This window comes from Mauremys reevesii, linkage group 3 (genome assembly GCF_016161935.1).
Source record: "Mauremys reevesii isolate NIE-2019 linkage group 3, ASM1616193v1, whole genome shotgun sequence".
Taxonomy (NCBI): domain Eukaryota; kingdom Metazoa; phylum Chordata; order Testudines; family Geoemydidae; genus Mauremys; species Mauremys reevesii.
The window spans coordinates 86,228,407-86,242,050 of NC_052625.1; the positions used below are offsets into that span (position 1 = coordinate 86,228,407).

At 40.4% G+C, this 13,644-nt stretch overlaps 1 protein-coding gene across 2 annotated transcripts in view; it reads right to left on the minus strand.

Annotated features, from left to right (window-relative positions):
• CEP43 (centrosomal protein 43) overlaps nucleotides 1-13,644 on the minus strand; it is a 52,002-nt gene that overhangs the window by 13,635 nt on the left and 24,723 nt on the right. The window contains exon 7 of one of the 2 annotated variants that reach the window (XM_039532529.1): nucleotides 2,484-2,543. The exons of the other annotated variant lie outside the window; for it this stretch is intronic. Within the exon in view, the coding sequence (XP_039388463.1) occupies nucleotides 2,484-2,543 (60 nt within the window). The remainder of the gene's footprint in view (nucleotides 1-2,483; nucleotides 2,544-13,644) is intronic. 2 annotated transcript variants of the gene reach the window in all.

The following is a 13,644-nucleotide window of genomic DNA, read 5'->3' on the forward strand; positions in this document are numbered from 1 at the left end:
AACGACATTCCGCAGAACAGGAGGTGTGCAGAGTGAAATAATTTGAAACAGTTACTGGATGACTGGCTATTTAGAGGGTGAGGTTATTCATGAAAAAACTTTCTTACACAGTTAGAAAAAAACATTGAACTACATTCATATGGCTTGTGGAGGGGCACTTGATCCATTATATTTAAAAAAAAAAAACCTCAGCATTTTGACTATCTTTACAACATCCCGCAGACGCTATGTAAGCATTACATGGTCTGACAGACCTAAGCAGCAGCCTCACAGGGAATTCTGACAACTCTTAACACAGAAGAGAACGATTATATGCACCCTCGATTCTGCACAGTGTCACTAGATTTCTGCAAGATCTTCTGAATAAGGCTCATCATTTTGGAAGTTAAACATGGCAAACAGCATTATAGTAATCTCCCCACATCTAAATTATACCTAGATTTCCAACTTCCTTTTCTCAGAAATAGTTTGGCCAATTCACCTCAAATTGGCCAGAAGAGTTACTGTTTGTCCATAGACAAATCTGCATCAAGTCTGAGGAAGAAACATCTCTGAAGGAACTTAGAGCAGCAGTTCTCAACCTTTCCAGACTACTGTACCCCTGAAGCCAGAGCCCTGCCATCCGGCACTGTATCCTAAACTCTGCCACCCGGGACTGAAGCTTGTAACCCAACTTTGTGTGGCCCCCTGTGGTGTGGGGTCTCGAACAACTGCCCTGCTTGCCACCCTCTAACGCTGGCCCTGCACTTGCACCCCCCTCAAACTCATCCTGTGACACCCCCCCAAGGGTCACAACCCCCAGGTTGAGAAACACTGATCTAGATCAATTGACATACCTCTTGGAAGACCTCTGTGTGCCCCCCAAAGGGTACATGTACCCCTGGATGTGAACCACTGACTTAGAGGAATGTTGAAAATCCATCTTGTAATTCAAATATTGTTGTAACCTTAACTATGGAGAGAGCTATTGCCATTCAATAATACCTTTAATGACAAATTTTAATACAGAATTGAAAACTCATTCATTTTACAAGTACTTGAGAGGGAAGTCAACTAACAGACATGGGGTTTTAGCATTTTTATCATTCTCTCCCACACAACTCTTTTTCAAATTAAACATCCTAAAAAGTTAGACATTTTAAATGTGAAGAGGTCAAGAGTGGTATGTGCCGGGGAAGTTGGATCATTTGTGATTTACAAGTTATCTTCCAAAAGTGTTTATTAGTTAATCTCGAACCATGTTACAAGGCAAAAGAGTCAGTTTTAAAAATTATTCGTTCAAGGAATATTCTACAGTGGGAGAGCAAAACACCTCATGTTATATAGCAGTACTACTAAAACTGAAGTTATATCAATATTTCCACTTAAGTTTCTTTTTTAAAGGGATTGTAAATATTAGTGGAAATCTGATGCAGACAGACAAGGTTGCAAACCAAGGGCAATTTTTTCTAAATTAAAACTCAACTGGCTAATATTTTTATAAAAAGCTGATTCTTAAAGTTTAGTTGTTTGAGATCCTATTCGCAAGCCTAGTAACTAATAAAGTACATTAAAATAAAATAAAATCTGGCAATTAATCTATTCATATACTCTAATCACTTGTGATGCAAAACACAGAGAAAAAAGCAAAGATAGTAAACTCTGAAAGGTGGCTGTGAACTTTTTTTCAGAAAGGTCAAATACACAGCAGTAACTATTTGTTGTAGTCCTGATTTATACCATCCTTACACAGTAAGATCCCACTTCCCTTACCAAGATTGAGTGGTACCTTAACCTACAATCACTCCCAGTTTTAATGAGGGAGAATGCAAAGTAAAGTAATAAACATAAATAAGGGTAGCAGAATCCGGTTATCATTTAAAGACAAGAAACAAATGCAATACGCAACAAGAGGAAAGGGAGATGGTGAGTAAGCATGACAGTAGTAAAAGCACGTACATAATGGTTCCAAATATTTTTTTAAAGGATTTATTTTACAATTAAATATAATTTATCCCCACTAGCTTTTTATCTACCCATTATCATCTGGTGATGTCTTGTAGACAACAAGGTAAAAATGGATCTTAAGGAAGGCTGTAAAGGAGAAGATTAATGGCTTCACAGATTAGTTTTGGGAGGGTATGCCAAATTAATGCAACATTAAGAAAAAAGCCCTTAGAAATTCAAACTTGAAGACATTCTACACTTAAACTCATGCGGTTGTCGTTCCCGCCACACATCAACAGCATTAGTTAACAATGAAGTGCCCAACAGAAAGCTTAATTTTTCATTTGTTAATATGATTTATGTAGTAAGCTTTTTATGTATACAATATTCTAAGTATGGTGCCTTAGAGTGCCATTTCTATACCTTTATATTAATAGCTAAATTACAATAAACTTTACTGTTTGCATTGTCAGCTTATTTTATTTTTTAGTATAATCTGTTTTCCTAAAGGAAGACTAAAAGCACCTGCCAGCATCTTCTCCTCTCATGCATTTTACCTGCTCACCAGCCTTGTCCAAGCACTTTTTCAGTTTACGATGTCCTTTATACCTTGGTATCTATGCATAAAAATAATAATAGCACAAAGAAATAAAAAAAAAAAAACCATGAGTAGTTTAAACCACTCTAATCTGCATTTATATATAGCAAGTTTTTTTAAGCAGTAAATCATTGCAACTAGATTTTCCCATCTTCAGGGATGTTCTCTCTGTGGCCATGTGGAAATTTTCATGAGAACATTAACAACCTATCCTCATCTGGAAGAGGTAACTGTCTAGCAAATAAAATAATAGACACTGACATCTGTCAGATACTAGTTTCTATATGAACAAATTTCATGAGGAACTCCCCAAAGAAGCCTGTAATAGAAGAGTTTTTAAACTAAGGAATGAGGGAATGCCAACAGGTCTGGAGGAGCACATGGTTTGGACAGATACTTCCCTTAGGGAAGGATTTATTAAAGAGGATACTCTATAAGCAGCACTCAAGGAAGATAAGGCTGTTGTGGAGAAGCTAAATGAGCTTTTGCATCCATCTTCACTGCAGAGGATGTGGGGGAAGATTCCCACACCACAGCCATTCTTTTTAGGTGACAAATATGAGGATCTGTCCCAGATTGAAGTGTCAATAGAGGAAGTTTTGGAACAAATTAATATGCTTCAATTTATCGAGTCATCAGGGTCAAATGGTATTCACCAAAGAGTTCTGATGGAACTCAAGTATGAAATTGCAGAACTACTAACTCTGGTATGTAACCTATCACTTACATCAGCCTCCATACCAGATGTCTGGCAAACAGCTAATACAATACCGAATTTTAAAAAAGGCTCCTGAGACGATCCTGGCAATTACAGGCCAGTCAGTCTAACTCCAGTACCAGACAAACTGGTTGAAACTATAGTAAAGAACAGATTTATCAGAAACATAGGCTACGTCACTACTTGCATATCTAGAACACCAGGTGTTAAACCAGCCCTCATAGACAGCAGCAGGGAAAGTGCTGCTGTGTGTTCACACTGTGCTCCTTGTGACTGTGGAGCATGTCCACATTAACAGCTCTTGCAACGCCACGGAGAGCAGTGCATTGTGGTAGCTATCCCAGTGTGCAAGTGGCTGCAGCATGCTTTGGAAAGGGTTTACAATGCCTAATGGGGCAGGCACAGCGTCACATGATGCAGGTTTCCCAATCCCATTGTTCCATGGGCATCCTACTAGATTGCCAGCTGTTTTTCAAATGAGGGGGCGGAGAGTGTGACAGGGAGTGTGTTGTGTGTATATGGAGGGAGAGACTGTATTTTGGGAGGCAGAGTGCGTTAGCATGCTATCTTGTAAGTTCAGACAGCGGCAGGGGGAAGGGGGAAACCCAACATCAGCCCCCACCCCCGCCTCTCTCTCTCACACACACACACACACACACACACTCAGCAGCAGGAGCATTCCACAGTAACAGTTGCTTTGTGTCCCGGAGCAGATAAACATGCGGGATGTCAGAAACGAAGCTTTGAAAGGGGATATCCGCATGCCTGCAGCCGAGTTCAAAACAATTACCAAAGTTGCCACTTGACTTCAAGGGATTATGGGATGTTTCCAGAGGCCAATCACAGTGCAGTAATGCAATACGTCATCCACACTGACACCCCGGCGCTCCAACCTGGGCACAGCAAGCTCTATGCTTCTCGTGGAGGTGGATTACCAGGAGCGCTCCAGCTGTAGAGTCCAGGTGCTCTAAGTGCCTTGCCAATGTGGACACCTCAGGAATTATGGTGCCTGAGACTGATTTAATGCGCTCTAACTTGCAAGTGTAGACAAGGCCATAGATTAACAAGATATGCTGTGGAAGAGTCAACGTGGCTTTTGTAAAGGGAAATCATGCCTCACCCATCTATTAGAATTCTTTGAGGAAGTCAAAAAGCATGTGGACAAGGGTGATCCAGTGGATAAGGTATATCCGGACTTTCAAAAAGCCTTTCACAAGGTCCCACACCAAAAGCTCTTAAACAAAATAGGCAATAATGGGATAAGTGGAAAGGTCCTCCCATGGATCAGTAACTGGTTAAAAGACAGGAAACAAAGGGTAGGAATTAATGGTCAGTATTCACAATGGAGAGAGATAAATAGCAGTGTCCCCCAGGGATCTGTACTGGGACCAGTACTGTTCAATATATTCATAAATGATCTGGAAAAAGGGGTAAACATTGAGGTGGCAAAGTCTGCTGAAGAAACTAAATTACTCAAGATAGTTATATCCAAAGCTGACTGAAAAGTTACAAAGGGATCTAACAAAACTGGTGATTGGGCAACAAAATGGCAAATGAAATTCAATGGGGATTAATGCAAAGTTATGTACATTGGAAAACACAATCCCGACTATACATACAGAATTATAGGGACTAAATTAGCTGTTACCACTCAAGAAAGATATTGACGTCACTGTGGATATTTTTCTGAAAACATCTGCTCAAAGAGCAATGGCAGTCAAAAAAGCTAACAATGTTAGGAACTATTGGGAAAGGAATAGATAATATCCTAATGCCACTATATAAATCCATGGTATGGCCACACCTTGAATACTGCATGCAGTACTGCATGCCCCATCTCAAAAAAATAAAATAAATTATTAGAATTGGAAAAAGTACAGAGAAGGGCAACAAAAACAATTGGGAGTATGGAACAGGTTTAATATGAGGAGAGATTAAAGAGACTGGGACTGTTCATCTTAGAAAAAACGACTCGGTGGGGGGGGGAAATGATAGAGGTTTATAAATACATGAATGGTATGAAGAAAGTGAATTGTTATTTACCCCTTCACATAACACAACACATTACCACGGGTCACCCAATGAAATTAAATTGATAGCATATTTAAAACAAACAAAAGAAAGTACTACTTTAACACAACACACAGTCAACCTGTGGAACTCATTGCCAGGGGATGTTGTGAAGACCAAAAATTTAACTGGGTCCAAAAAGGAATTAGATAAGTTGACAGAGGATAGTGTACTTAGATTTCCAGAAAGCCTTTGACAAGGTCCCTCACCAAAGGCTCTTACATAAATTAAGCTGTCATGGGATAAAAGGGAAGGTCCTTTCATGGATCGAGAACTGGTTAAAGGACAGGGAACAAAGGGTAGGAATTAATGGTAAATTCTCAGAATGGAGAGGGGTAACTAGTGGTGTTCCCCAAGGGTCAGTCCTAGGACCAATCCTATTCAATTTATTCATAAATGATCTGGAGAAAGAGGTAAACAGTGAGGTGGCAAAGTTTGCAGATGATACTAAACTGCTCAAGATAGTTAAGACCAAAGCAGATTGTGAAGAACTTCAAAAAGATCTACCAAAACTAAGTGATTGGGCAACAAAATGGCAAATGAAATTTAATGTGGATAAATGTAAAGTAATGCACATTGGAAAAAATAACCCCAACTATACATACAACATGATGGGGGCTAATTTAGCTACAATGAGTCAGGAAAAAGATCTTGGCGTCATCGTGGATAGTTCTCTAAAGATGTCCACGCAGTGTGCAGAGGCGGTCAAAAAAGCAAACAGGATGTTAGGAATCATTAAAAAGGGGATAGAGAATAAGACTGAGAATATATTATTGCCCTTATATAAATCCATGGTACGCCCACATCTCGAATACTGTGTACAGATGTGGTCTCCTCACCTCAAAAAAGATATTCTAGCACTAGAAAAGGTTCAGAAAAGGGCAACTAAAATGATTAGGGGTTTAGAGAGGGTCCCATATGAGGAAAGATTAAAGAGGCTAGGACTCCTCAGCTTGGAAAAGAGAAGACTAAGGGGGGACATGATAGAGGTATATAAAATCATGAGTGATGTTGAGAAAGTGGATAAGGAAAAGTTATTTACTTATTCCCATAATACAAGAACTAGGGGTCACCAAATGAAATTAATAGGCAGCAGGTTTAAAACAAATAAAAGGAAGTTTTTCTTCACGCAGCGCACAGTCAAGTTGTGGAACTCCTTACCTGAGGAGGTTGTGAAGGCTAGAACTATAACAATGTTTAAAAGGGGACTGGATAAATTCATGGTGGCTAAATCCATAAATGGCTATTAGCCAGGATGGGTAAGAATGGTGTCCCTAGCCTCTGTTCGTCAGAGGATGGAGATGGATGGCAGGAGAGAGATCACTTGATCATTGCCTGTTAGGTTCACTCCCTCTGGGGCACCTGGCATTGGCCACTGTCGGTAGACAGATACTGAGCTAGATGGACCTTTAGTCTGACCCGGTACGGCCTTTCTTATGTTCTTATGGGTATCAATGGCTATTAGTCAAGATGGTCAGGGACGCATCCCCATGCTCTGGGTGTTCCTAAACCTCTGACTGACAGAAGCTGGGCTGGACAAGGGATGGTTCACTTGATAAATTGCACCATTCTGTTCAGTCCCTCTGAAGCATCTGGCATCAGCCACTGTCAGAAAATATGATTTTGGGCTAGATGGACCATTGGTCTGACCAGTACGGTCATTCTGATGTTTCTTATGTAAAGCTTGCTATCAAAGCAATCGCTTTATATGTACAAAACAAATTTCCCACAGAAGATAGAGAAATGCTGTATGTCTTTTCTATCTATTACATTTCTGATAATGCAAAATGATTCCCTACTGTCAGTTTACTACAGCTTTGTTCAGTTTCCTTTTAAGTGTTCCAAGCATAGGCGTGTGCACAGGGTGTGCTGGGTGTGCCCAGGCACATCCTAATGCAGGGGTGGACAAACTATGGCCTGATCTGGCCCCTCGGGGCTTTGGATCCGGCCCATGGGACTTGCCCCCCGTGGTGCCGCAGGCCCCAAGCTGCTCTCAGAAGCGGTCAGCACCACGTCCCTGAGCCCCAGGGGAGGGGTGGAGGAGTGAGCTCCGTGCGTTGCTCCAGGCACCACCCCCACAGCTCCCATTGGCCGGGAATGGGGAACTGTGGCCAGTGGAAGCTCTGGGGGAGGTACCTGGAGGCATGGCAAGGGCAGCGCGAAAAAAGTGGCTTTGCGTTTTAATTTAATCGCATGATATCCTCTTTTAGTTTTAAAGTATGGATTGTTGTATTATGCAATAAGCGCCGAATTGTGTAATATAGATGTTGTAGAAATGTATAAAAAGCCCACATTTGCTCCCAGCATGCGTCCCCACTACTGTGGTGCCGCCGCATTACCATTGGTCCTCCCCTCTCCAACTACTATTCTAGAAAATTCTTTGACCTATATAAGCGGCTGTGTCAGGCGTGCCCAGCACAGTGTCTACAGTGTTTGTAATCTTTGTCATGTGTATTCTACTGAAATAGCATAACAAGCCTGTGGCTTTATCTTTTAATTCAATCGTATGATACCCCCTTTTAATTTTAAAATATGGATTAGTTCGTTGTTAAGATAAGAAAAGGAGCAGACAAACAATTATGATGAATGTGCTGATAGTAGTGCAAATACCTCGGACTCCTCGGTTAAGAACTTACATGAAGATAATGCCGCCACCAGTTCTAGTGCATGCAATAAACTGAGTAATGACCAACAGAAACAGATTTTGTCTCATAGTTCAGGTCAGCATAGTTCCTATTCAAAGCCATCAAACATTGCATCTGATGACTCAGTCTGTGATATTCAAAAAAATAGATTAGAACGCCGGTCTCTATTATCTAGAGGTCCTTATCAGCTTAGATTGAGCATGTTTCCTAGAAGTAAAATAGGGAATAAACAAAAAAGTTTTCAGTCCGATTGGTATGAAAAGTGTAGGTGGTTAGAATATAGCCCATCAAAGGATGCAGAATTTTGCTTTTACTGCCGTTTCTTCTCCTCTAATGATGCAGCAAACAAAAGGTCACACTGATCCAGAATTTATTGATAAGGGATTCAGAAACTGGCATAGGGCTAACAAATGTTTTAAAAATGACCGACTGTCAAAATCTCATGTGTTGAGCTGTTCTTCATGGTAAAGTTTTAATGAAGGGAAACCTACTGATGTATTGTTGGATGAGGGCAAGCAGGCTTATCTGTCTAAAGAAGAACGGTGCCATAACCGAAATGTAATGGAGCGACTGATTGACATTGTTCTGTGTTTGGCGAAAGGTGGGAGACTATTCAGGGGTCACAATGAAAAAGCTGACAGTTTTGAGAAAGGTTTATTTCTAAAATCTTGTCAATATGCTCCAAAAATATGATCCCATAATGGCAAAGCATGTGCAACAATCTCCTTGAAACGCTGCCTATCTGAGTAATCGCATCCAAAAGGATTTAATTGTGGCCTTGCACAATGTTGTGCAACAAAAGATTGTGTCTTCACTAAATGGAAAAATGGTCTCAATAATTGCCAGCAACACTACTAACTGTGGACACCATGAGCAGATGTCCATTGTGGTGTGGTATTCTGACAAGGAAAAACAAAGTCCAGTTGAACATTTTGTGTCTGTTCAGAGACTATTAACAGCTGATGCTCAATCTATTTTTGACCAGTTAAATGACATCCTTGGCATTCTTAAAATTGACTGGTCGGTCATCAGTGATGTCTGTCTGTTTTGATGGCGCATCTACTATGTCTGGATGTACTGCGGGAGTTCAAATGAAATGTAAAGAAAGAATATTTCACTGTTTCTATCTACACTACTATGCACATTGTTTGAACCTCGTCCTAGTAGATGCATGCACTTCAAGTAAACAAAACAGAACTGTCTTTGATTTTTTTGGTGTTAGTCAGACTCTTTATACCTTCATGGAAGGGAGTCCTGTGCGACATGCAGTAATGCAGAAGATTTCACAAGAAGTAGGATCCCAGTTGAAGACTTTGAAGTCACTATCAAACACAAGATGGGCATGCAGAGCAGAAGCAGTGGCTGCTGTAAAACAAAACTACTCCATCATTTTACAAGCTTTACAAGAGATTATCGAAACAACTCGCTTTGCTGACACTATAATAAAAGCCAGGGGCTTTATCAATGAACTAAATTCATTCAAGTTCATCTTTGCCCTTCACATGATATACCCTGTTCTCCAGAAGGGGTAAAAGTGAGTAAGGCTCTTCAAGCTCCAGATCTCAACTTACTTACTGCAATGACAGAGGTGAAAAGCTTGAGTAACTCTTTCGCTGCGATGAGAAGTGTCTCACAATATTTTCAATGACAGTGTGAAAATGTGCTTAGAGAATGATATATCGATTCCCCCAGTTAAGAAGAGAAAAACAGCCACTCGTATTGATGATGTGTTTGCGTCCCAGCATCACTTTGATACAAAAGAGAAGCAGGAGAGAATAACTTCATTTTACTCACTCCTAGACTCAATGATTACCGGCACTGACCAGCGATTTGAACAGGAGATTTGTAAAATTGTGACTGCAATGGGAAAACTGCTGAGCTGAGACACTGGCAGGGACGATATGAGAATCATTGCCAACAAATTTAAACTGTCCTTGGATGAGTTGGAAGCTGAAGTCAGATTGTTTCGGGGTTATGATGGATCTGTTCCTAAAGGTAGCCACTATGACCACCACCAGAGAGTGGCTTCATTGGCTAAGGGAATCGGATCAGTCTTCCATGTTCCAGGCCTTTTACAAATCTATTCAATGCTTTGCACTCTTACCTGTTACAAGCTGTTCATGTGAAAGAGCCTTTTCGAAAGTAGCACATGTAAAAAACAAACTAAGAAGTACAATGTCCCAACAGCGCCTTGACTCACTCATGATTTTGTACATTGAACACGAATTGGCTTTGTCAGTGAATTACAATGATGTGATTGAGGAATTTAAGTCCATAACACCTGATGAGCGACATCTCATTCTCTAGGACAGGAAGATGAAGAAACCTTAATTTGTTTTGGTCAATTTGGGTTAACTCATTATCTGGTTAAAGATAAAGATCATGAAAACTGACTGTATCTTTGTATATGCCTGGTTATCACTACAGCAAAAATTTGGTATTATGTGTCTCATTTTTTAAGTAAAGTTCAGTTGTTAATTTAAAAAAAATTAAGTTTAGTTAAGTTTTAATTTCTTTAGTTTGTTTGATGAATACTCAATCATAAAGGACATTATTTTTATTCAATAAATGTTCGCCTTTAAAAAGGATGGTAGGTGGTGGAAGAGAAATGGAGTTGTTCCTGGTGTGGCTGCGACACAGAGACAACCTCAGAGTCTGAAGATAAATCAGCCTCTTAGGAAGGGGCTGTTCCCATTGGTGCTGGGGATTAATGTTAGGAGCCCGGAGACAGCAGTAATGGTAAGATCATGGCCAGCTTCCCTTTGGACAGTAGAGGCACACAAAGAGGCAGGTGGAAGACTGGAGGCATGGATGGTACCATCTGCTGGGATGATACAGTTACAGTAGGTGCTAGTGCTGGGCAAGAAGACTCCTGGATTGTTAGCAAAGCGGACCCTGAGATATGCAGTAGGTCCCATGCTTCTGCATAAGCTTCCAGAGTAGACGGTACCAGGATAGTCTCCTGTACAGTTAAACCAGACGAAGCCACCTCAGAGATGCCGGTGCTGATAGTCCCTGCTGAGCAGATGACTGTCTCGGAGTGGACCTTGGAGTGCTATCTGTTGTCCTTGTACAAATGCTTGCTAAACTTTGGTGCTGAGGACCTTGCTCTCCCAGATACTGAGCCCTTACATACCATCTTCTGGTCACTCTTCCTCAGTACTTGGGAGGCAGAGCACTTCTGATTGACATGGATGCACTCGGTACCTGCCCTGAGTGGGAATACACTGAGGGTGGACACAAAGCCGCTTCCGTAAGAAGAAACTTAAGCCTGGCTCTGTCTGTCTGTCTTGGTTCTTAGATTAAAGTCCTGCAAATTTGAAAACAGTCCCTGATGTGAGATTCCCCAAGACACTTCAGGCAATTAGACTGCAGGTCACTCGCTGGCATCAGTTTCTTGAAGGAAAGCAGAGCTTGAAGCCCAGTGACCAAGGCATAACCCAGCAATGGAACCAAAATATTTACAAAAACACTTCAAAAGAAAACTCATTTCCGTAAACAGTTTAAACTACTGAAATTACCAAAACGAGTAACAACCATATAAACGTAGGAAAAAATGCAATAGCAAAATCACACTTTCCAACAACTGTCAAAGGCCATAAGAAGGAACTGAGGGGGGTAGGCAGCAGCTCTGCCCTTTATAACTTTGCAAGGTGGCATATGCAGCAAAAGGCGCATGTGCCATCCAAACGAGTACCACTGAGGGAAAAATCTGACAATTGCGCGCGCGCATGCACACACACACACACACCCCTCTGAAGTGGAATTGACATGCACAATCACTCAAAGAACTGTCTTATCTAAATTTAGATATCTCCCTGCTCACCCCCTTTCCAGATTATAAATGTATTAAACATTGGATATGACATATAACCTTGAGGCATCCTACTGTCAACCTTTTGCTATGAGTACATTTTTCCTTTTATTTTTCCTCTTAGTGAGGTTATGATCCAATAATTTGCCTCTCATCCCATGATTTCATCTTTCATCTTGTCAAAGGCCCTTTGAAGGTCTACATAAATTATGTCATCTTTATCCACTATTTTGACATGTTGCAAAAATTCTAGTAGATCAGTGAGATACTATTTTCCTATGCAGACACCATGCTAGTTAGATCCTAACATAATATGAACTTCCAGGTGTTTTATTATTCTATTTTTAATTATAATTTTAACTTATTTAGCAGGTACAGATATACGGTTTACGGCTCTGTAATTCCACAAATCATCCACAGATACGTTTGCTATCCTCCAATCCTCCAGTACAGTAGCTGTTTTTAATGAGAGCTTGTACAGTTTTGCTAGTGGTTCAAACACTTCATACTTAAGCTCCTTCAGAACCCTTGGAAGTATACCAAGTGGGTCTGGTATCATAAAAAGCACAGTGGGTAATTAGTCAGACACAAAAGATGATTTCTAAATCAAGAATCAGCAGAAGCGTCCACTGCACACAAGCTGCACAAAAGCTCTGTAAGAATGACTGATTTTCCAGATAATTTTGTCATTTATATGCCTATTTTCAGGGAACAACTCAACACTGTATGTTCAGTATGTCAAAGTATTGCACAAATTTACTAAAATGGAGTTTGTAGACATTCAGGAAACAGGAAAGCCAATCACACCTCTACCCCGATATAACACGACCCGATATAACACGAATTTGAATATAACGCGGTAAAGCAGTGCTCCGGGGGGCAGGGGGGTGGGGACTGCACACTCTGGCAGAGCAAAGCAAGTTCGATATAATACAGTAAGATTTTTTGCTCCCAAGGACAGCGTTATATCGGGGTAGAGGTGTATACTGTCAAGGCAATGCCAGCACCAAAAGCAACTGATTATTTGCTTGTTTGCTCTCTAAGAAGCAGTTACCCTGGACTGGCATATGGCTTGATTTCAGGGTGCCCTGGCCATCAGTATGAGATTAAGGATCTTGTATGAACAACTGTACACCGCTGAATTCCCTTTTAGAATGACCAAAATGGATATATTTGATCGATAAATGCTTGGTAATGTCTTAAATAGATTCTAAAACTTCTGAGCAAGAATAACCGGAGACAAGATTCTGGCATCAGTAGGGTCTCATATCTGGTAAAAACTCCAACCTTATGTAAACTGCATGTAGATAATTGTATAAAATGGGGCTCGCCTATGCCACGAGATTGTTGTTAGGATTAGTATTTGCTCAGTCCTTTGAATATGAAGCTCTATACAAGTGCTCAAAATCAACCATCTCCCCTGGCTCTTTTTGTTTCCCCCTCCACACTTTCTAACTATAACCTGTTTAAATAAATGTAATCCGGAAGTGATTGAGGCACATACACTGATGTGTCAGAATAAAATCCTCCCTGTTTTAAGGGATCTTAACATTTTTTCTTGTCCCTTTTAATAAGTTTTTTTAAAAATACATATTTAAAGGGTATTATCCTTTACTGTATGAAAACACTTCATACGTTTTATCTGTAATGATCACTGTAACACTTCTCAAGTCTATTTAAAATGCCAATCTTTAATACGCATGTTAGCTTTCAGAGTTAAAACTATTACTTGCAATTATGAATATTTCTTCTACTTTTCTTTTCTGGCAGTTTGAACACCAAATATTGAACAAAGGTTACCTAACTGACACACACAAGTTAAAAAATAGGATTAAAAAGCAATCATAAGCCGAGATGGCATCGATCAGACTTA